Source organism: Agelaius phoeniceus, chromosome 1 (assembly GCF_051311805.1).
Source record: "Agelaius phoeniceus isolate bAgePho1 chromosome 1, bAgePho1.hap1, whole genome shotgun sequence".
NCBI lineage: Eukaryota > Metazoa > Chordata > Aves > Passeriformes > Icteridae > Agelaius > Agelaius phoeniceus.
In genome coordinates, this window is record NC_135265.1 from 21,493,636 (window position 1) to 21,518,531 (window position 24,896).

Below are 24,896 nucleotides of genomic sequence, written 5' to 3' on the forward strand. Positions count from 1 at the left end.
GGAGTGCAGTCTCTGCAATTTGGAAAGTTTGAAGACAAGGTCACTGTTCAAAACAGCCACATCAAACTAGAGAAATGGACTGACAGTAATGTCCTGAGGTGCAGCCAAGTCCTACATCCAGGATGGAATAAAGCCATGGAACAGCTCAGGGCAGCACTGGCTGGCTGGGAAGCAGCCTGGTAGGAAAGGGCCCGTGGCCCCTGTGGGCAGTGAGCTGCACTCACTCACTGGTGTGTCCTTCTGGCCAAGGAAGGCTGTGCAGGAGGGCAGCCAGCAGCTGAAGAGAAGTGGTGGTTCTTTCCCTCTCTCTGGCACTTGTGGGACCAACTCTGGGGTGGGGTGTCCAGTTTTGGGCTCCCCAGTGCAGGAAAGACATTGACATAAGGGAGTGATTCAGTGGAGGCTCATGATTAGAGAGCTTTTGTGGGTTTTGGGTTTCATTTTACAAATAGAGATTATATGAAAACAGGAACAGTTTGAGTTGTTCACATCTCCTTTTTAACTGCTGCAAAGTCCATCTCTGGTTCATAAGCATGTTTCTTACAATGATTTTTCCATCATCTAAGTCAGCACAGAAAATACTTACTTGAAATGAGGTTCAGGACAGATCCATGCAAGACCTGAATCAAAATGCTCTGGTTTGATGATGAACAAGTAATATAATCTCCCTTGAGGCATTTTAGACTTGCACTTGATTATGATTTCATGCAGCCTATGCTTTCAGACTTACAGAATGTCATTTGGATATTCTATCTAACTTTCCTCTATTTGACATTGTTGACATTTATCCTCCCTATTTCTAATAGAAATTTGTTTCAATTAGCCTTCTGGGTTTTATCTGTATGTTTTCTTCAGTATTTTAATTTTCCCTTTTTGATTATGATATCTTTCTGAATTTTTCGATTATGATTGATCAATCTGAGTTTTCTAGGAGCTTTCCTTTACATTAGGCAAAGTTGCTGTTCTGCAATTCAATATATTGGTTTTGAAAACTGTGAATTCATTCCCTCATTTGCCTTTCAGATTATCTTTCTGGTAGGCTTTTTCTTAGTTATCCAGATTGGAATTTTTTTCTTTTCTGAGAATGCTGAACTTGCTTTGCATGCAGTAATAGTCAGCATTTAGGTTCTCGGTCAGTTCTGCCCTAAAAACCTGGAATGATGGCTCCCATAGAGTCTGTCTTTTTGTGGAAAGTGGAGGAACAGAAAATGATCTTTAGTACTTCTTAAGGATCTGGTATTATGTGTCCTGTTAGTTTTTCTGACCAGTCAAGTAATTGGACTTTATATTGGGAGCCCTCCATTTTCTTGAAGCTGTTGGATAATTACAGCCAGAACCTGCTTATACGCAGTCTTAAGTCTATAAACGTATTTGTTACCAAGTGATTTGTTATAGTCTATCAAAAATATAAAGAGCAGCTGGTACTGTTCACAACTGCTTAGGCTAGGCTGAATTTTGGATACATTGTCACATTTCCTTTATATAGAAATCCTTTTTGTCATCTTTTCTTGTTTGAGCATTTCTCTTGGATTTTGTTTCTCTTTGTGTGTAAAACCTTGAGCTTATTTCATGTCAATGCTTATGAGCTTTTCACGTAGAAGGGTTAAAGGTATCAAAATAACAACTGAATACTGTTTTATTCAGAAGTTATCTGAAGTCACTTTACCTCTTTTTCAACTATTTAGCTAAGCAGTTTTTAATTAATAAATAATTACAATTATTTATAAGCCATTGTAAAGGTACTGCCAGTAATTTTAGCAATGACGAAGGAACAGACTGAGTTTCAAACTTGAGGAATTACCATGTCTTTGCAGATTATACTCACAGCACTGGCTCCCACAGTATGGCATATTTTCCAAACAGGGTAGGAGTTACTAAGTGGAATTGTTCTTGGCCAGTGGTGTTAAAAATGCCAGTGAAATGGTATCTCTTCTTTGACTATCTATATGTTCTTCTTTCTTCTTATTCTGATCTCTTCTCTTGCCACAGCTATCCACGGTGGGAAGATACGGGGAGGTAGTTGGTAATTTTTACTGCTTTTTTAGGGCTGCTGTTCCTCCATGCGCTGTAGCAGTTCCCTACGAATGCAGCCAGGGCTGGAACTGCTTTTCCCGGGCGGTGCCAGGGATTTGTGGGGTTGGTGTGGCCGCTGGGTGGCGCTGTGCTGATGCGGATGGAAACAAACGGGTTCCAAAATTTGAGTCCTTTGCAAAAGTGCTTTTCCAAGCAAGAGAAACTAACTTTGTGACAAGAGGCATAAATATTCATTTTCTTAGTTGATCTTTGGTGCTATCAGATATCTTCCAGTCATCTTCTCTCTTTGAGGGGTGAGGATATTCACAGAATAAACTTTGATTTAGTGCAGCTAGTCTCCTTTTGTTTCTTTGTAAATCATCTGAGAGCAGTTTTTGCTTTTGTGTCTCTCCTCTCTGTTGGCTCCTTCTGAAGGAGGCATAGGTAGGTCAGTGAATACAAGCTGAAGTTAACCTAGGAGCTTCCTACACAGATACACAGTCTGTGGAGCTTGACTTCTAACTATTCAGAATATTCACAGTGTGTGGCTACTGTTGTAGCCAGCATCACAGCACTCTCTAGTTATCAGTGAAAGTTCTCATCTAGTTATCTTTCAGGGGAACAAACTACTTAAGCATAGAATTATTTTGAATAATTTTCTGAATAGTAAATATTATTTACATGTGACTTAGTTGTTCTGTGCCCAGGTATTGGCTCCTACATCTGAAGCCCTTGTTTAGCAGACTGAACTTTGCATCGATTTTTGTTATTGGTTTTTAAGAAATATATGTGATGCATAAAATTACTTCTCTAATGTACTGTTGCTTACTTCTGCCACTCATTTCCTTCATTGCACGTATAAATGTGCTATTTCTGTATGTTAGCTGTTCCCTAGTTTGCAGGATTCTTCACTAGTTTTTTTAATTGGGCTATAGCTCTCTTTCCCTCAGCTCGAAGAAAGGATGAATTGTCTCAGCATATGGCAATTTATAGCCATTCAGCTATTAGCCAGGGAGATAATGGGGTTTTGCAAAGGATAATCTATGCACCCTGAATATTTTAATTCCAAGCAAGTTTGAAGGTAATCTGTAAAAGCACAGCTTTCAGATCAAAGAATTATACACTGCAAAGATCATTTTAATATCTATAGCTCACACTCTAAGGAACGAGTTGTACTTCCAGACACAAAGGTAGTGAGTAAGATTGTGTTTGTAAGTTTTTTGGGTTTTGATTTTCAGAATTGTATATATGGGGACTTTTGCTTAACAGTAGAGGGGAAAATTAAACCATTACTATAACAACTGTTCTGCACTGATGCAAAATACAGAGGTAAACTTGAAGTTAGTGAAGGGAGTATAGCAAAGCCTGGTACTGCAGAGTTCACTTTGCAAATCCAGGAATCTTTTAAATTCAGAATGGCTTCTTTCACTTGCTATGGTCCTGAGGCTTTATCCTATCGGTATAGATGTCAGTTTTATGCTGCTGTCCACAGATGACTGGTGTTAAAAATTATGGTTGAGGCTTAGTGTTTTAGAGGGAACTTTCAAATATGGAAGTCAGTGTTCAACAAAATAAAGGAAATCCAGATATTCTTAAATTGATCATAGTGTATGCTTCCAGTATGTGCTGCTCTTGTTAGACAGTGTTTGGGGATCCAGCAGAGCTGCTCTAAGCAGACAGTACTTGGAGCTCCTTAGATGATGTATATGAAAGCCCAGAGCTTCTTCCAAATCTGTATAATTAGGTTTGAAGCTTGAATTTTGCAGTACTTTCTCTTTATTTATATTAGAGGACCTCAAGTAAGGCTCTGTAAGTGCTCTTCCAATCAGTAGTACATAAATATTTCAGCTATTTCTGGCAGCTGTGTGTGTTTGAGAGCTTTAAATGGAAGTCAGTATTGAAAATCAAATTCGTTTTTCTACTTAAAAAATTATTCTTTCAAAAATTGTGTTTTATTATTCAAAATGTGAAATGCGTAAGATAAATATGACCAAGGAACTTTAAGAAAAAAGAGGGAGAGAGGAAAAAGCATTCATTTATGCATGTATATGGGATTTTCTTTTCTTGAGGATAGCTATTCTTCTTAGATTTTTCTAAGACTAATTGTGATGTAAATTGTAAATATTCCCCTCCTATACAATCCAACAGGTTTTTAAAAGAGACTATCAACAGGAACCTCTTAAAACCTTGAGTCTGGATCTTATTTTATAGAGAGATCTTATTTATAGAGATCTTGTTTTGTAGAGAGAGAAATTACCATTTTTGACTATATTTTGATGATTTGCTAATGTTTCTAAATTGTTATTATTTGACCAAATTTGAAAGTAAGAAAAAAATGGCTTAAAACAGAATTTGCAGATTTTTCTTGAATAAATTTTGTGTTTTCTTTTGAACAGAACTTCTTGGCATACACAAACAGGCAACAGTAGGCTTCTTGACGTTGATGGAATCGCTGAGATATTGTAAGGTAAGCTGTTTTCTACATAATTTTTCTTTCGTTAAGGTGTTGTGGGCTTTTTTAACATATTACTGAAAGCTTTACTGTGTACTATTGGAGATCTTAAAGAACTTTCAAATAACGTTGAAATTCATCTATTGAGACATATATGAGACATATATTAAGACAAATATATGATAAAATGCTTTCTTTATAGTCTGTATTAAATTCCTTTAGCTTAACGCAGAGTTAAAGAAAATAATGTAGTTGGCAGAATGTCAGTATCTTGACTGCAACTGGCTGTCCTTTAATTTATAAAATAAATGTCAATTCTAAATTAATTAATCCAAAGCCAGTTAATAAATCAAGTGGACTTCTACCTTTCATTAGCATCTGATTATAGTATTGTTAAGCATAGTACTTGTCTGCAAGCTAAACACTTACATCATTTTATTCAACATTTTATATCAGTGGAGTCCTAACTGTTCTGAAAACTAACTAAATTTTCATTAATTTGGTCACTAACTAGATGACATTTCTGGGTTTGCTTTGTATTTCTGATTTTGCTGTACCTTTTTAGGTTGGCTCCTATTTGAAATCTCCAAAATTTCCAATTTGGATACTTGGCAGTGAAACACACCTCACAGTCTTCTTTGCCAAGGTATGTTAGATGTGGTTTTGGTAACCTCAGGCAGATAAACACCACATAAATTCAAAGTACAGATCTTGCTACAAGGTGACTTTTATGTGGCTTTAATCTAAAAACATAGTCACTAAAACTGTTAATTAAGCCTTTCCTTGGTGGCAGAGTTGTTCCCATACTTAAGCAATATTTCATAACTTGCAGTGTGAAGTCTTCCAGTTTTAGCTTAGTTTATTGGGCTGGGGGTAGTTTATGCTTTGGAACACCATGCTTGGGATAAGTACGGTCTTAAATTTCTATAGTGTAAGAGGGATTTATATAGTAGTTTCATCTCCCTGACAGTATTTCACAATTTTTAATCTGTAGTTGGTTGTTCTAGATTTAAAATAGATGTCAGGACTGTTACAATAATTCTTTATATATATTCTGTCAGATATCTACTGTAGCCTGTAAAACATAAAATGCTTTTGGGAGGACTCTCAGTTTAAAATCTTAAATCAGATTTTCCAAGGAGACAATTTCTGTTTCTTTAGTTGAAGACTGTAAGTTTCTTACCTTAAATTTTATATTTAAGAACATTTGTTTCTGATTAAAAATTTTATTGAAACTTTGAATGGTACCTACTAGGATATTTATTGGTACTTACTAGAAGTTAACTTCCCTATACGGAATATCTTAAAAAGTTAATTAAAACTTTAACTATAAATCTTGAAAATAAATACCGGAACATACAACAAAGATAAAACTGTAAATTCTCGAACAGTTGAATTTCCTTAAGTAAAACTTTTGCCTAATCTTTAGAAAGACAATACAAATGCCTAGATTTTCCTTACTAAGAAAGAAACCTCCACAAGATATTGAAAGTTAGTGTACTAGTATTTTTTAATCTTTAAAGTTAAAATTTAAAAAATCCTTGAAATTAATTAGCCAGTTTTACACATTGAAACTTTTTCTTGCAAAGTTTTAATCCCTGATGTCAGATAAATATTCTTTCTTCCTTCATGGAATAGAAAAGTCCTTCTTCACCTTTGGATATTTGTTTTCTGCTTTACTCTCTCCCCAGTCTTTCCTAGTAAAGCTTTTTTATTTCAATTTTATCCCCAGTTTTTCTGAATGATATCATCAAAGTCAGTACCATATAGACAGCAATGTGATACAAATAGGTATAATTACTCTGTTAATGCCAGTCTAGTGTTCCTGTCACAATTATCACAGCTAATGCTCAGTGTCTACAGAGGCCATTTCCTGACAGAAGTCCACTTCTAATGCTCTTTCTTTTAGGATACTGAAGGCTGTTTCCTGGGTTTAGAGTAACTGGGTATCAATATCTGGTGTCTCCAATTGGTTCTTCTTTCTTCACTGAACTCCACTTAGGCTGTGTAGAACTTTAGCTTGTGATGATTAAAAACAGAATGAAGAATTGACATGGTCTTGGCAAAGAATTTCTTAAATTTTTTTTGTTATTATTATTAGGCAAAGCAGGAGCTGAAGGTGTGTAAAAGCTCATTGTTTTTGAATTTGAGTGTCTAACCTCACCATTTCTAAAGTAGCAGTTGTTGAGCTTTTCAGGTGGAGCAGAAATGTCAGCTACAGTGGAAATACAAATTGTGTTGACAATCAGTTATTGTATCAATTGAAGCTACATGTCAAAAACTGCAGGAAGAAACTTGAAGTCATTGCCAACGGTAAATCAGCAAGTTGTAGTGTGTGTAGTTGTGTAGATGGTGTTTGATACTGAGGATGTAGCTTCTAGTTTGATGGTGAGTTTGATTACATGAAAAAGAAATGTTCAGAATGGAAAGAGAAAAATTAACTGTGGAGCCAAAACCAACTCAGATTAAATTAAAAAAAACCCCAAGTTTTAATTCTTTCAAGCTGCATATATTTTACAGGAGCTTAAGGCCTTATTTTTAAATAGAATAATCTTAGGCAATTATTAATTATTCTTTAAAGCAGAACAGTAGTCAGTTTTGTCATTAGCTAAGTAATTCGGTCTAGAAATCTAGAAACAGCAATCTTCCTAGGCTACTGTTGCTATAGACAACTAGCATGGGAAAATTAGGGAACAGAACAGAATCTTCATTTCCTTTAGCATGGAGGTTTAACAAGCAAAAGATTTTACTCAAATTCTGCATATTGCTCTACTTAAAGAAAGAAAGCTGGCTGCTGTTCTTTAGTATTTAGATGTTTGACTCAGATTTTATACATTAGATGAATGATTAACATTTTTCTCCTATCAGTGGAATGAATGATAAACCACCACACTCTATCTCAGAACATTTTGATTTAAATATTGTAGACTTCTATTGTCTGCCAGAATACATTTGCACTACTCTAAATGTGGACCATTCTTTTAGTTGTGACTGTAGAAACGTTTTATTTTGTAAAATAAATGATTCTGTTCATAGATGCCATTCTAAAACTTCGGATTTTTTCAATGGATTTTAATGTGCAAAATGCAGCACAGTATCTTTGGCTGAAGGTCACACTTGCAGCTTAAAGTGAAAATTAATTACCTAAATTGTGGAATTTGGCTTAAGCTCTCTTGTAACTGCTGCTGCATGAAATAGCTGTAAACAGAGACAGTTGAGTCAATGCCTAGTTTTAAGACAAGTCTGCAGTGGGTCAGCAGTTTCTCCTGTTTCTAAAATAGTAAGTTTTGTTTTACCTGCATGGTCTTCATCTCCACATCTTGACTGTCATAGCATTTCTGTACATACCCAGTGAGTAATCAACTTTTTTTTTAGTTCAGAGATTTGGAGATAGAGAGAAATAACAAATAATTTCTTTATTGTTTTGATTGAAGCACATTTTGTTAAAGATAATATCAGTAGTTTTGTTGTCTGGGACTTAACCAACCTATCATCAGCCAAATAATTATTTGTACTTAGATCTTTTGGAAAGAAAATAGAATCTGGAAATATGTGAAATGGAACCTCACATCTTCATTTCTTGAGTAGACTGTCTTGAAAAATACTACAGCTTGTTCTGCAGATGGGTAAATGTTGAAGTCAGGAAGCACATGCAAACATCTATATTATCTAAATAGTTCTTCAAAGCTCTGATAGTTATGTGTGTCATAATAGAGTTGGAAAAATTTTGTGAATCATTGGGGGGGGTCCCTAGTAAAAAACCATAACTAGTACCACCATATTATTTTTCTTCACAGCTTTTGTGTGTTTAAAGTCAGATAGCTCTTTAATGCTCAGCAGTCCAAATTTAACGTTTTCTAAAAAAATAAATGTGGCTATTACTCCTAGTGGTCATGGACTGCATTTGCAACAAGGTAGATTATCTGTAGGCTACTAAATCCAAGCAGCCATAATTTCTGCCTCTCCCTGCCCACTATTCCTTTCAGTGAATAGAACTTTCAAATGGCTTCAGTCCAAAAGCAAGCAAGAAATCTTTCATCTGACACAATGAACTTCCCTGCATGGTCTGTCAGACTGTGTGAAGGCAAATATGTGATATTGTAAGTGTTCTCTAAAAATCTGCTTTATTACTACAGTCTTTTTGTGTTGTTTTTTCTCTTTCGTTGTAGGGATAAGAGAGAATAGGAAGTGGGGCAGCTCTAAATAAGGCTGTGATGTTCTGGATGGAGTGTTGTGCAGGCATTTCATAATTATTTTTATGATACTCATAGAAAGTTATGACAACTTGAGACAATTCAGAACTTCTAGGAATGCCAAAATGTGGTCAGACACTGTATAAAAGAGTACCAACAAGTTGAAATGTTATGCAAAATATAACAAGGAAATGTTCCAGTGCAAACAATAGGAAGAACAGCAGGAGGTTAATAGGTGCTTTCTAATTCTGCCGTGACATGCAAATCCACATTGTGTTGAAGTTTGAATTCAGACTCATTGAAAGTGAAAAGACAGTGTGGAATAAATGTATGTCTGCTGACATCAGGTGATTGAAACTGTGGGGACACTTCAGCTGTGTAGGTCTTTAAGAAATTTCCTTTGTTTCTATGTCTTTGAGCACAGAGGCCACAACAGAATTGGCTATCCATTTTCAGTTACAGCATTGTGGCATTTCTAGACTTGAAGAGTCAGATAAGCAGAGAAAATGCCTGTCTGAGAAATCTGAATAAGTTACAAATTACTGCTTTTGAAGGCAAATGTCCTGTCCTGGACTCCTGGAACCACATTGGTTTCAGATTACATTTTCTTATTTCTCTGACTTTGATCACTGTAACCTGTTCTACACATTCTCAGGGCCTTTCTTCTGCATCCTTGATAGCATTGTCTCTCAGAAGAAAGAACATTGACTTCTCTTCCTAAACAATCTCTTTCATCAGAGTTCAGCTGAGGGGCACCTCACCAAACACTGACACTGCTGTAGGAGAGCCTAAATGTGGGGCAGTGGTGTTCACCAGAGCAGGGCCGAGGGGGAGTGTGAGCTGGTGCAGCATTAAGCTCAGAACACCAACAGAGATTGTTGGTGGTGTGAAAGAAATTGAAATGCATGTGTAAAAAATCAGTCATTATTACTATGTGTTAACAACTTTGGTTTCTACAAAAATAACCTATGTGAATCCTTTAACTTAAGAACTCTCCTACTTAGGGAAGGGAGTGAAAAATTGCTGTGCACTTCCTTTTGTTTTTCACTTCCATGACCAGTAAATGCAGGTAACCAGATTTTGAAAAACATGTTTTCATCAAAGAAATTAAAATCACATTTTGAAGATTTCACTTCAGAAAATGGTTACAGAGCACATGGCTATAGAGTCTGTAATTTTCCAGGAGTAAGAGGAATTGATTCTGTTGGAACAGTCTGGATACTAAAAGGAAAATATATAGATGTGTGAGACAACAGCAGAAATCATTTCTAGGCTAAAGTAGGGTTCCCATTTTCTGTGTGCTGTTTAAGAGCAGGGAGGCAAATGTTGTTCTGTTTTTGACAGTAGTCTTCACCTGACTAAATCAGCATTGACTCTTCAAATATTTCTAATGTTAATTTAAGAGCTCCTTTCTGCAGGAGGAGAGCCATTTTTAAAATTAATGTTGGTGGAGGGTGTTTCTTGTGGGAACTATGGCCTCCTAAAAAGAATTGAAGTTACTCCAATGGTTGGTTTAAGATTTGTAGTGTAAATGCTATTGCTGAATGAACTTAATTTTTTCTGAATAAGACAGCATTTCATAAGTTCATAAGTATCCCAATCCTAAATGAGTTTTATAGTAGAACAGCCAGCCTGATGGTTCCCTCTCTATTTAGTATTTTCTTGTGCAGAAATTGTTCTGTACATTTGATTATCTGTGCTTTTATGTACCTTCTCTAGTTCACCCAAGTGCTTAATTTTTGACTTTATATGTTAAGTTTATTGGGAAGTATATCCTAACAGTTCATTCACTTCTAGGTTTAAATTTTTTCCATCTTGAACCACCTTTTTTCTGATACATATTTCACATCATAGTATTGTTTGGGCTGGAAGGGACCTTAAAGATCCCATGGCCAGGGACACTTTCTACTAGACCAGGTTGCTCAGAGTCCCATCTAGCCTAGAGCCCGATCTAGCATCCACAGAGATGGGGCATCCACAACTTGTCTGGGCAACCTGTTCTGGTGTCTCACCACCCTCACAGTAAAGAATTTCTTCCTAATATCTAATCTAAACCTACTCTCTTTCAGTTTGAATCCATCTCTACTTGTCCTGTCACTACATGCTCTTGTTAAAAATCCCTCTCCACCTTTCTTATAGGCTCCCTTCAGGTACTGGAAGGCCCCAGTTAGGTCACAGCTAATAGTATATTCCTTATTGGGGATTATCTTCGTGGAATCATTCCAGAAATTGAATTTTGAATGAGAAATTTGGAGTCATTTCCACACAGAATTTTTTAAGAGCCCTAAAAGTTAAACCACTGTCTTCCAAAATATGGAATTTAATACACTTATAGTAATACAGTGAAGAGAAGCCAAATAAAATGAACAACTTCTCCACATGCCCCATGTACCTTTAGATGAGTTAAGAGGTAGAAATGATAAATCTTGATAGTGGCAGGCGCACACCATCCATTCTTTGCTTTACAAAGCACCTTCCCTTTTACTTTATCTTTTAATTGTAGCCTAGTAACTGCATATTTTTTATAGCAGATAATGATACTGGGAATACTAAGAATTGGGAATGTAGTATTCACCATGTGACAGAGTGGTTGCTCAGCTTATGAACTGATTATCTGCCTGTTGTGTGTCCTGTTTGAGGAAATGGATCTCTATGAATGGCTGTTCATCCTTGCTCCCTTGTTATAAATACATGTTCTGGATGGAATCCGAGGAATCATTCTTCCCCTTACAGTTTTTCTTCCTGAGAAAATGTCCTGGAGTCGTTAATGTATTACAGAACTTAGGAAACAGAGTTTTAAATATAGTTAGTGAATGCCTATTAATGATATTTTTAAGTGAAGTGTTCTTGGGCAAAACAACAGGGAAATTATTTTGTGGCCATTTGTCTCTTTGCATGTTTTTTCTCCAAAATGTCTGAAGACCAGATGTTCTTTCTGAGCAGGGCACCATGTATCCTTGGAAGTGGAGGCGTACATGTTCTTTTATTCTCTGTTTAGCCTGCCTTATTCCCATGTTCCCAGACCCTAATGGGATAGATGCAGGAACTAGAAACAGAAAATGAGACTCCCAGCATGCCAACATATGCTTCAGTAATGAGAATAGGCTTTAAAATAGTAACTGTTGTAGTCCTGTTCTGAAACTTTGTGCCAAGTTCTGCTTTTTGCAAAACTTGCACACTGTCTAATAAACTGTGACATGACAGGCTGAACTTGTGTAGAGAATTTCTATCAGGAGACTTTGGGTCATTTTATAAATGGCAGGAACCTGGTTGAAATCTGTGTTGTAGCTGTTGTTTGATCCACAAAACCTTAATAGATGTGACAGCTGTGGAATCCCCAGGACCATAGGGTGAATCCATGTACAGCATCAGATTTAATCCAAGTACAATCACAAAGATCTTTAGCAACCAATTTCTAACCACTTTTTTTAAAAGCATTGAAAAATAAGTTTTCTATCCCTTTATTTTCTCGTTTCATAGCAATAGCAGCTTTGTTGCATGCAAAATCAAAATAACATCTTTGACCTCTTTTGATAAGGCAGCTTTACTTTCAGGTTAGGATATGTAAATGAATGAATTGAAAGTCAAAATGTGGAAGGATTTTGACAGAGAAAAGGCAGAGACAGGGATTGTCTGTGGAGGGAGGGACCTTTCAACTCCTAGCAAAGGTGAAGCACATTTAGTGATACTTTGGCTATTGCCTTCATTTTCTGTTGTTCCCCTCTTACATAGGAAGTTACATGTGATTAGGTATGTGAATAACATATTCTCTTGTTTCTAAAACTCAACCTCATAGCTACCTCATGTAGCAACCTCATTTAGATATTTAAGTACGTTTTCCCAGTGTTGGTTTGTTTTAGGTAAGAAGTTTATGAAATCGGATTTCTTAGTATGTTACAGGGAGTCCAATGCCATTTTCTTCTACCAGTTGACAGTTTATGGTATCTTATATGTGTACTTTAGAAATAACTGTTACAGAGGGGTGCCAAAGTTGTCAGAAACTGTGGTATGAAAATATTGAAGCATTTCAGGTGTATTTAGGGAAGAAATTCAGTCACTGCCCATGTGGAGTTAAGAAAGCTCATGCAGTTGTAGTGAAGTGAGATGGGCTTTACTGTATAATACAGCTGTAATGAAAAAAATTTCATGTGTTTTGTATTAATAAAAGAATAAAATAATTGGTTTTATAGAAGCTAATATATTCTGCTACTGTTAGTCAGCTACCTGACATAATATACTTCAAATATGAACATAAATGGCAAAACTGCTTTTATAATATATGAAACTGATGTTTTTGAATAACAGTGGATCACATGCCATTATTAATGTACTTTTTTTCTTCATTGCTTCACAAAGCTTGTACATTTCACTTGAAAAGATATAAAATGTTTCTGTTAGAATAATGAACCGGGCAAAGAATTGTCCTTTAGAAACACTCGGCATATTTGAGTAATAAAATAATTAATCCTGTCTGTTTTCAAAAAGCATTTCATCATTCTGGATTGAAGCAAGTCAGAGCTTCATCATCCCAAGAGTTTTCATCATCCCAAGAGAGAATTATATGGTTTAAGTGGGAAACTGAATACTGTAGGCTGGTTTCCAACATTAAGTGCAGCTTTCATTATTGTTAGAACTGTAGTTAGAAAGATTTAAATTTCTGCAGTCCATCTTCACTGTTTTAAACTTTGCTATCAAGTGTTCCTGTCATACATGTTCATTTCCCACCTCCTTATTGTACTTCCCAAATAGAATTAGTAATATGTTAATACTCACCACTGTGTTGTGTAGCAATCAGCTCATGTCTATAGGCTGAAATAATACTAGATGTAGAAATAGTATTTGATACTAGATATTAATTTTTTTTATGTAGAAAATGGTAGCATAATAATAGAAGCTAAAGTTCATCTTGAATGAATTATATTACAGAGGTTTTGGAAGTCACAGAACATGGAATTTGTCCACTTCCAGCTTGATTCCTCTTAAGAACAAAGTTTTGTGTTTATATAGCATTGTATTCTGTCTTCCAACAAAAAAAAAAAAGCTATGTGAATAGAATTTGAAAAGCTGCCCTTGCAGATTAAGCTTTTGACTGGAGAGTAGTATGTAATTTAGTTATTAGAGAAGAATTCCAGTAAACTCAAATTTGCTGACTCTTGATCTATAATTCCAGTAATGTATTTTTACTTTCAAAACAAAGACATTTTGTGTTGATGAGCAAAACAAGCTAGTAACTGAATAAGAATAATACTATATACCTAATCCTTATTGGTTTACAGTAATCTCTTATAATCTGTCTGTGAAGGCAAGGAACATGTTGAAGAAGCTCTTATTTTTTAACAAGTAACCATGTGAATTGTTGCCTTCTTGTGATGTTTTAAACTAAACCACCAACATCTGTGGCAATGTAACTGCAAATAGGTATTCACTGTACTTTTGAGTTTCTCTTATTTTTAAAAACTGCAACGCTGTGGCTTTTTTGTTGGCTGTCTTGTTAAACCACCCTCTCTCAAAGGAATGGAGGATATATTGTGGTTTCTATAGCTTATTTGAGTGTATGTTAGAAGCCCCACTTTCCAGACCAATAGGCTGACAGGCTCCTCAGATTTCTGTTACTAATTCTTTTTCTTTGGTTTGTGTTCGCTTTTCTTCCAAAGCCTCACCCCACCCTTGGATCAAGTAGGCTCTCTTTTCTGTCTGGTGCTATGGGTGAAGGTGAAAAAGAGTTTGAAGTAGTCCATATGTAGCTTTTCTTTCTTCCCTGTTGAGAACTCATTTCTGTCCTCAGCAAGGTACTGCAGGTACTGTAGAGTAAATCCAGTCGTTTCACTTTTGCAAGGCAGTGTACAGCCAGAGCCAGTTTGCTTCCTTTTAACCACCTTGTCATAGCAAATTGCTTGTCATGAATGTTCCTCCTCCAGCACCACCACTATCCCTTGATGAACACTTTCAGATTAACTGTGGTGTTTTCCTGGTCTAAACTACAAGGCCTGTATTTTATTTTCTGACCCCAGTAAGAATTCCATTACTTTGGGGGTGGCATTCTTCCTTTTTTATTTCCTCTTTTCTTTATTTCCTCTTTTCTTATTCAAGGAAAGTATTTTCTTCTGGCATTTTCTGAATCCCAGATAGACTCATAGCCCTTCTTCAAGGCTTAGGAGGATACAGTATATGGTCTTTGACACCTGCCTCTCAGAAGTGGAAATAGTTGTGGCCATAGAGCTCTTGTATAGTGACAGAAAAGTCTAGGACCTTTCCTTCAGGTTTTCCATATACATCTCCAAAGTGGAAAAAACCTTGTACTCCTTCAAGTATTGTTTGGGTACGTTCCAGTAGTTTGGCTTTTTTTGATGCCTTCTCTCGTGGAAGATAGCGTGCTGCAGAGCAATGGCACGTTCTTTTGGCCAGCACAAGAAAATCACAGTAAGCAGGCTGTGCAAGGCACTGCCATGGCTGCAACAACCGAGGGCACTGCCCCCTGCAAGCCACTGGTGTGGGTGATGTCCCTGAACACAAATGGGAGTCTTGAACCAGTCTTCACTGGCCATCTCTCTGTAAAAGACTCATAGTCTTTTAAATTAAATTTATGCCAAATGACATCAAATGGTTTAGGACTGACTTCACAGGTAAATGTTCTAGGATTTGACTTGCTTTGTTACCATGGCATAATTCTCTTAACTGTCCCTTTCCAGACAGACCCTTCACAATAGTCTGCCTAGATTGACAGTAGATGATATGTTGGTATTTTTAGAACCAGTAACTTCAAACCTCAGTGATCTTAATACTTCCTCTGTGATGCCTAAGAGGAGAAAAGATCTATGACCTTTCCATAACTGTTTAGTTCTTTGTATGATGGTAATAATGGTCTCCCATTTTAGATCTTAAGGACTCTCTTTTCCTTGGTTTGATAAATAGCTCCTAGGAAAACCTACAAAAGAAAGCTGCTGTTTAATTTCAAGCAATGCCCAAATTCTATTGAGCCTTCACCTTAATGAGAGTCAGCAGCTGGGTTTTTATATCATTCTAAGTCTTTGAACCTTTTTTTTTGCTACTGCAGTGATGATGCATTTCCTGCTTTTCAACTGATACCAGTCTGTGTTAAATTCTAATTTTTGGTTCACTTCCTAGCCAGTCCCTACAAGTAAAACTATCTGATACCTTTAGGACACAAACTCATTTGTCTGCATGGTGATACATAAGGCACTTCTGCTCTGTGCCCCCAAATAAAGCTGCATTCAATTAATTCTGTTCTCTCTTAGTTAAGTGAGTTGTTATATCTCAGGCTATAAAGAGCATTTCAGTTCTGGCTTTGGTAGCAGGATCCCTTCACCTTTTGAAGAAGAACATTCTCTGTCTGCTCCAGGGTACATAGAGTGGATGTGGAGATTGATGGCAAATGATTACAGCCACAGGAGGATCTGAAGTTGGACATTGTAATTTCAGAGCACTGTCCAATTTGAAATGCATTCCAGTCATGTGTGAAAGACCTGTGTGTCCAGATTATAATGATACAGTTACATAGTACATCAGTAGGATTGTGTGAAGTGTCTTTTCTCTTTCAAAATACAATCTCCAAAGGAACCTTGCTGACACATAAAATCAAATTTCTTTTTGAACCAACTCCTCACTGAGATGCTCTGCCTGGCATCCAGTTTCAACAATCAGTTGTGAGACTCCTGTAAAATTGAAATTGGGCAATGAATTCAGAAGTCAGCTAGAGAGATGGGAATAAATTTCAGAGATCCCATCAACCTTGTTTTCTTGGGAAGCCATTTTGGAAAAGTTGATGCCTTGAAAGCCACTGATTATAGCATTGAAAAATACACACTTCTCTCTGTAATACAAGACTGAATTGAATAAACCAGTTCTCCAGATGTGGTTACAAGTTACAGCAAGTTAAAAAGCTGATAAACAATGTTTCTATATTGTTTTTAGGTAAATTTTTAAGAAGGTTAGTATTACAATATATAATTCTTCTACTCAGTAGTAGAAGTCTTCTACTGAGTAGTCACTCAGTAGTGATAGTGTAGAACCATAAAGCACTTCATATGCAAGCAGATTTCATTTTTCAGGGCAATGGGTCTTTCAGGGTGTGATTTTTGTAAAAATTCATAGCCTGGATTTTGGTGTGGCTTAGCCATTATGTTCTGCTTTGGATTTTCAGAATGAAAAGTTTGGGAATGTTTTCATTATAACTTATGAGGAATATTTTTTGCCTCTGAGGCTAAGCATGGGATCTTAAAATAACTGGTACTACTGATGAGAATAACTTTTCAAAGTAATATAAAATGACTTGTTTGTGTATTACAAGAGCCAATGAGTGAAACATGATTTTTGGGACATGTTGTTCTTAGTATTGAAAATAATTATTATAATTAACTGTTTATGAGATTCCCTTATATGGAACTTTCACTGCATGGGTTACATCAAAATACAATTCATAAGGCTGGGGTGGGGAATCTATTTTGGCACATATGGTGAAATATCAGCTTGGGCAGCTGAAATATGTTTTTGTTAGATGTTTATCACATTTTCAGCTTTATTGCATGAGGGACCTATGGTATTTTTTCCCCCAGTACAAATATATGGACTTATTGGAGTTTTTAAAGTTATCTGCATAGTGGAAATGAATGACATGGTAAGTTAAGAGGTTGTGTGAGATTTGTATGTGAAGGAGCTTGCATTTTAACTTTTTATACTACAGCAATCTCAGTGAAAAGTTAGAATTCTTTTACAGGTAAGAGAGGTTGGGTTTTTGGTCATCTGACTCTGAGACAGACTTTTCTGTTTCCATCTGAAGTTACTTGCTTAGAGCATCAGTACATGACGTTTAGTGAATAAAAATATTAATATGTAACAATATGGAAGCTTTACCATATTTGAAAGTTCCTGTAAAAGAAAGAGAATTTTTAGTATGACTAATGCATTTAGTGACTTCATCTCTTAGTTCTTCCCATGTATACATGCATGAACTGAAAAACTAAGGACCTGGAAAATTAAAATGCTAACAGAAGTACACATTATTTGCAAATTGGACTATGAAAAAACTTGTTGGCAGTTGTGGAAGACTTGCTTTAAAGAATCTGTTTTGTGTAACATGAAGTTGTGGAAAGTACTGCATGAACAGGATAATTTGTGGGTAGGGAGGACAGTGCAAATGCTTGTCTTTATTCTTGGATTACATTAAGGTTGTATGGAAGGAACTGCATACTTGTAAACCAAAGTAGAGCTATGTAGTTTACATTTGAAATTCTGTGTCTATGCCACTGGAAGTTACTTTGGGTTATATCCTTCCATACCATTGGAAATTCTAAGTGTTCTCTCTTGTTAAATAGGCTTTGTGAGCTGCTGATTTTTTAAATAAGAAACTACAGCTAAAATATCCCTTCTTCAGAGTTAAATCCTGAATATTGAAATCACTAATCATCTTGTTGTTAATAAGCTTTATGTGCTATGGCATCATTGGTTTTAAACTGAGAAATATTTACATCAATTTATTGTAATACACTGTGATAATGAAATCTATTCCTACTTAGTATGTTTTGTATTCCAGATTATTTAAGAATTGGTCAAATATTACAAAATTTCATAATGTATGTATGTGCCTTATATAAAAACATAAGTGTTACCCATTATGACAGGGTATGTGCTCAACAACTGCACAACTTCATACTTTGTTTGGCATCCTGAAACCAACTGTATTGAGCTAATGTAGTCTTTTTATCTGAAAGTACTTTAAAGGATTTTAGAACATATGTAAACATGAAGATACATTGTTAAAATATTGGTTTTCTTTAAATGTTCTAGTTATCATTCATTTATAAAATCAGTGGAAATTTTTTCATTAAACACAGTGGATTTATTTCTATTAAGTCATATTTATGGATTTTTAAAATTGCATTATTGTGATACTGAATTAATATAAAAATCTAGCATTTATATTTCTAGTACATAAAGTAAGCAATTTTCAAGTTGTCATCAGGAGAGATGAGCAGGACAAAGGGACTCCTTCCAAATTATTTTCTCCTGTGCACTTTCCCACTTGGAGCTCTTGAGTACAAATGATTGGAATTGTAGTTTCCAATTAGCTTTTGTGCCACAACATCTGCATGATAAGACTTGCATAAAATTTGTGTAGAAGTTTGTGGAATAATCTTTAGCATACTTCTTGATTGTTTTACGTCACTATCAGCAAAATTGCTGAATTACTTCAACTTTTCTTCCGTTGTATTGAAATTTTCATTAATTTAAGTTCCAACTGGGTGTAGTATGGCTAAACATTTTCTCAGTAATCTGTATCTGAAGTAAGAATGTTTTGTAAGTTTTCTTTGTGGGTTTTTTTTTTCACCTCCATAGGACATGGCCCTTGTTGCTCCTGAGGCACCTTCAGAACAAGCAAGAAGAGTTTTCCAGACATATGACCCTGAGGGTAAGGGCTGTACTTCGTGCTGAAATAAGATTTTTTTAATAGAAATGTACTTATTAAGAGAGAAATGAAAGCCTAGTCCTTAAGAAATGTTCAGTACAGGAGTCAATCTACAAGTGACATTGAGCACCCTGGTCTACTGGAAGGTCACCCTGCCCACGACAGGCAGGTTGGAACTGGGTGATCTTTAAGGTCCCTTCAAACCCAAAACATTCCATAATTCTATGAAGAAATTATTGGAGAATTCTGCAGTAAAGGAATTTGTGCAATAGGAAGTAGAGTTTTTAAAAGAGACATTTTTTAACCTTGTTATGTTCTTTGTAGTTAACATAAAGCTTAAATAAAATTTATTTCTCCTATATTAAATTTTCATTAAACAACTGATCTGATATGATTCGTTCTTAATGAGATTTAGTTCTTGAATGTATGCAGCATACATGGAAAATTTTCTTATGTGTTGGAAAACAGAGGATGGTTAGAATTCAGGTACTATTTTAACTGATCAAAAGGGAAAAACAGTGCAGCTGTTATCCCAAGGTACATCATGGAGAACTCTATACAAAGATTGAATTCTTAGCAAGTATTAAGCATCTAAGTTTATGAGTAATAAATCCAGTTTCTGTATTGCACTTCTATTTTTCTTTTTTTTTTTAAAGTGCCAGAAAAGCATTTGAAAACTCCTTTCCTTCTAGAACCCCAAAATTTGCTTGCAAATTTTACATGTAAAGATATGTTTGTATTTTTAAGTGAGATTTGTGCTGGAAAGTGTTTTGTTTCTTTTTCTCACAAGAAACTTTGCTACTTCTTCAGATAATGGGTTTATACCTGACACCCTGCTAGAAGATGTAATGAAGGCTCTGGACCTTGTTTCAGATCCTGAATAGTAAGTATAATAAAATTTAAATACTGCAGAAGTATCAATTAATGACATTAATTATCATTTAAGACTTTTTTTTCTTGATTCCGTTTACCACATATCTATAATAATTTTGGGTTGGTTTTGGTTTTGGATTTTTTTTCCTAGTTTGGATTTTTTTCATTCTGGGCACAGAGTGTTATTTTCAAATGTTAAGCTTTAAATTTAAGGGAAGGAATTAAAATTAAAATGTCTCTAACTTTGGTAGTAATAACTAGAAGGAAAAAAATACCCTCAAACCTACTGCATTACTATATATTCAGGAGATAGGATTATATTTTTATATATTAATGTATATAATGAAATGGTGTGTCAGAAGAGCTAAACAGTCAAAGTATTCAGAGGGAAGTCTGGATTACCACTGGATCTTTCTGCTGAGTTGGAAGCTGAAACTGCTTCAGTTAAAGTTTTGTTTCCACTAGGACTCAGGACCTAGTAGTGTTTATAATTGCCATTTATTTTCAGAAATAACACATTGATTCCCAGGGTTGGAGTTAAAATGCAAATGTTTTAGAGCTAATATGGACAGATAAGACTAATATTAAGTGACAGCAGTTAACCCTCAATGTCAAAACTTACCATGTTTTGTGACTAAATGCTTAACCCAAAAAGGAGAGCCAAGCACTTGCACTTTTTTAATGCTCCCAAAGTTGCTTCTGCTCTCTTGTAAACATTTGGTCTAGTTTAGTTGGGTCAAAACTGGAATGACTGTGGAGACTGAGTTTACTTACCAGAGCCATCTGAAATGTGGTTGAGCCTATTTTCTGTCCTTTCAAATGTTTATAGTGTAGTTGATAATGAAGTTTACTGAGTTGTTCTCTGGAGGAGAGGAGTAAAAATTGAAATAAAGAGATACCCAAACCAAAAGAAAGTACAAGACAAAAGGCTCACATTCATATTATAACAATAAGTGGTGAAATTTGCAAAAGACATTTTTTTAAAAGGAGGGGAAAGAAACAAAGCTATTATTTAATAGGTCTGAGAAGATGACTTTCACCTTTTTGTTCTACTTTCTCAATTTTTTGTTTTACTGTCTCTGCAGAAAAATTCTCTCTTTGTTCACTGTTTTTTCCATTTGGTTGTTTGTCTTTCAGGGCATTTGTGGCATAGCCCTGTCATATTTTATTTGCATAGCATATAATATATAAATTGATGTACAAAGAGCCAGTCAAAAGACCTGCTGTATTGAAAAGCCATGATCAAAACATGGACTATGCAGTCTTAAATCATCTCCTCTTAAATAAATATATGCCCATTACTATTATCTTGAGAACCTACTCTGTTTGGGCTCTAAAGGTTCTGTCTTTTTAGTGTGGAACACAAGTATAAATAATGTATTTCAAACTCCATACAGGCTTTTTTGCTTGTTTTTTGTTTGTTTGTTCTTAAGTAAAATTAAAGGCCTTGCCTCCAAATGTATTATTTAAATTTTTGATTATCTCATCCAAGGCTTTAAGTTTCTCAGAATCTCAGAATGTATAAAGATCAGACCTGATAAGAATTTTAGAACTGTAGAATGGAAAACTAGAGAGCAGACATGTAGAGCAGACATGAATTAGCAAGGTGACTTAGCCAGTACTGAATGCCATTGCATGTGTTTTTAGTAAAATTTTTTATTGTTTTAGTAAATGTATCTGAGAACACACCTGTCTCATTTGTTTTGCCTGTTTCTAAAAACCATTTGATTCCCTTTAGGGCACTGATTTGAGCACATCTGTCAATGTAGGTTTAGCTTGCTGAAAACATTTTATGCTCTCTATTTGACCAGTAGTGGAGGTTTCTGTTCCCACACACTTCTCAGCAATAACAGTACAAAGGCCCCAAGACTTGTAACCTCTTGAGTTCAGATGCCAAGCTTTGTACTGAGGAGACTGAAGCATAAATGTGTTCAGTAGCACTGCTGTGGTACCAGTAACAGTGAAAGGTGTTAATGATCTGCTGAAGGAAAAAACCTCACTTGAAACACAGTGCAATCCAAGTTTATTAAATCTACCCTCCTGCTTAACTGATTGAATTTTGTACAGTGGCCATATTTAAAAACTTACATGGTGCTGTATTTTTAAACAGTTCTTGCATTTCTTTATTGAGTATATACCTTACTTTAATTTTATTACATAATTTTAAGTTCATTTTTAAAATAATCTGTTACGGTTCTGTTTGCAAACACAATGTTTTTGCATCTCTGCTGCAGCATTTCAAGAATTTGGGCAGGTTTCAAGCAGCCACAGACATAGCCAAAATTTTGTACTTTGAGAGCAGTGAGAATGAGGAATAGAAGGGTTGAAGTCCAATAGCTTGCAAGTTCTCAGTCGTGGTTTCACTTGAGTAGTGATTTTTTTTTTTAAATAATAAATTAGCATTGTTTATAGGGTACCACATTCAGTGTTAGGAATTTTAAAATTCTTCTCCCAAGGACCTTAACGGAGCCACTCTCTTCAGATTTGCGTAATACAGCCTCTGTGTGTTGAGGGAGAGGCAAAAAGAATTCAAATAACTTTCTTCTAGTTCTATATTAGGACCAAGAAAGGAATAAAGATGAACAAACATAAGTGGTAGCCAAAAGGACAAAATGCTTTTGTGCAACAACCAAAAAGACCTTGGAAACCACACCTTCTGCTCACAGCTCCCAACAAAAGAGACCTGAGGGGTGGTTAAAGGCCTAAGCAGTAAAAGAGACATCTATGAGAAACTGAGAGTGCATCTTCTGAAAGGAAAATGTAGCGTGTACACTAAAAAAAAGGGAAGAATCTGGATTTATGGAATGTTAAATGTAAATACAACCTAAAGCAGAGTTAAAATCTGTAGACTAATAAGTAAAGTTATAAAACAAAAACTAGTGGTATTCTTCTGAGCCCATCAGTGCCAAGGGGCCTGCAAGAAAGTTTGTTGTTCTGATAGATGATTCCAAATGTTTTAAAAGTATTCAAAGTCAATTAGATAAGTGCAGTGAGTTCTTCATATTCACCAGAGAAGATGGTAGGGAGCAGTTCTCCTCATCACTGGAGAAGATCAAAGAGTGGTTCCACACTTAAGCCTTTGGATGAGTGGTCAGAGTAACTAACATTCTGAAGTGTCAAAATAAGTAAAACAATGCAAAGTCCTGAAGAAACATCTGACTGACATTGCTGAACTCTTTTAGGTTACCTACCACTGTGAACTGTGCTGGTACCAAAGAGTGCAGGAATGAGAAAGGTGACAAATGAACAGTAGGACTTAGAAAAGGATTTGAAGGCCAGTCTAGGGAAAATTCACATGTAAATGTTTAATGTGTAAACATGGAATAGGAAGGAACATTTTTCACAGGTAAAGAATTGATCAAGGAATAAAAATGTCACTTTTTCTTAATAGAGGGAGATAATTAGAGGGATTTTACAGGAATTTGTATTAACTATGTGAATTTTGTTATTTTATCAGCAGGATTTGACAGTAGGGATTTGTATGACTGTTGCTGATACAAATGTGTTTGAGATGTTAAAAAAGTGTGTAAGAGCAGCTGAAGTTACTAGAGGATATGGGAACAGAGAAGTGTCGATAAAGTAAATGTAGATTGGTTGCTCAGGGGATAAAGCAATGCTGATTTCACATTGTGGGTCTGTGAACTAGATATTACTGGTCAGGAAACAGATCTTGAAATTTAAACACATAGTGATAGCCAGACATATGGAGTGGGATTCACAGGAGTGGTGTCATTATATAAATGCCTGATGTTTCACTCCTTCTTGGAAAAAGAATATTTTACAAAGCTGGCAACAAGGCTAATTAAAGATACAGAATGCCATTAGTGCAAGGAAAAGCCAGGTTAGAACTGTTTGACCTGAAAAAGATAGACAACCACTGACACAGTAAATAGGGAATGACTATTAATTGCTTCACACAATACAAAAATGAGGTGTCATCAAACTGAATCAGGTGACAGGTTCAAAACAGAGAAGACACTTATTCCCAGAACCCATAGTCTAATTTGTATTTTTTTTGAGTGGAGTTTATTAAGAGCCAGAAATATAGATGGATTCAAAGCCAATTAGGCACATGCATGGAAAGAAAAATATATATCTTTGTGTTTTAGATACTGCCTGTCACTGAAGATGTCTTTGAGCAGCAGACTGCTGGCAATGGGGAGGGTAAACTAAGGATGTGTGTGTGCCCTGTTGTTCTCTGTCGTAAGCACCCACTACTGAGCAGTGTCAGGAGCAGGATACTGGGCCAGGCACTCTGTTGGTTTGACCCAATGAGGACATTCCTGTGGACGGTACAGCTTGGAACTCAAGCACAGGGCTAGGTAGATGCAAATAGATACGATCTGCTGCCTGTAGAAATATATTGCTTAAATAGATATATAGTCTTACAATTGACCTTCGTTTGCAGTGACCTGAAATTAGACTGTAGTCATGCAGTAAGGCTTCCAGATTAGTATTGTTAGTATTTCCATTATTTGTTGGTTCTGGCTTCTTTGATACTGAGTACGTGATGTAAATAAGAAATGTATCTGTAAATTTAATTTTATTTCAGCGTACTTAGAAAATCTTGGAAGGTTTTCAAATCTCTGTTTAAAAACAGGTTGTTTGGCAGTGACAGAGCTATATTTCAAAGATGGCTGGTTTTTGTATCTTTAAAGAATGCTTACAAGACAGCAAAATGCCTTTTGGGCTGTAAACCTGGTTTTAGATTATATGGGTTTCAAATTATTTTACCAAATATGGTGGTCCTTCAGAATTATCACTTATTTAATTTAAGATAACAGATTACTTTTACTTAAAAATAACCATGTTTTGGCAACTTGCATGCCATTCTGGTGCAGTTGTCACTTAGGATTAAAAATAGAACAGTATTGCTATACTTGGCAGTCAGTACTGTGGTAGTACAGCATAACTTAGTCATGCAAGAATAAAAGTGTCTTAC

At 35.7% G+C, this 24,896-nt stretch overlaps 1 protein-coding gene across 1 annotated transcript in view; it reads left to right on the forward strand.

The window, feature by feature from the left end:
• The window catches only part of MINDY3 (MINDY lysine 48 deubiquitinase 3), a 46,098-nt gene that overhangs the window by 15,578 nt on the left and 5,624 nt on the right, over positions 1 to 24,896 (forward strand). Inside the window, exons 9-12 of the mRNA XM_054649726.2 lie at positions 4,410 to 4,480; positions 5,031 to 5,111; positions 19,012 to 19,084; positions 19,892 to 19,964. Of these exons, the coding sequence (XP_054505701.1) occupies positions 4,410 to 4,480; positions 5,031 to 5,111; positions 19,012 to 19,084; positions 19,892 to 19,964 (298 nt within the window). The remainder of the gene's footprint in view (positions 1 to 4,409; positions 4,481 to 5,030; positions 5,112 to 19,011; positions 19,085 to 19,891; positions 19,965 to 24,896) is intronic.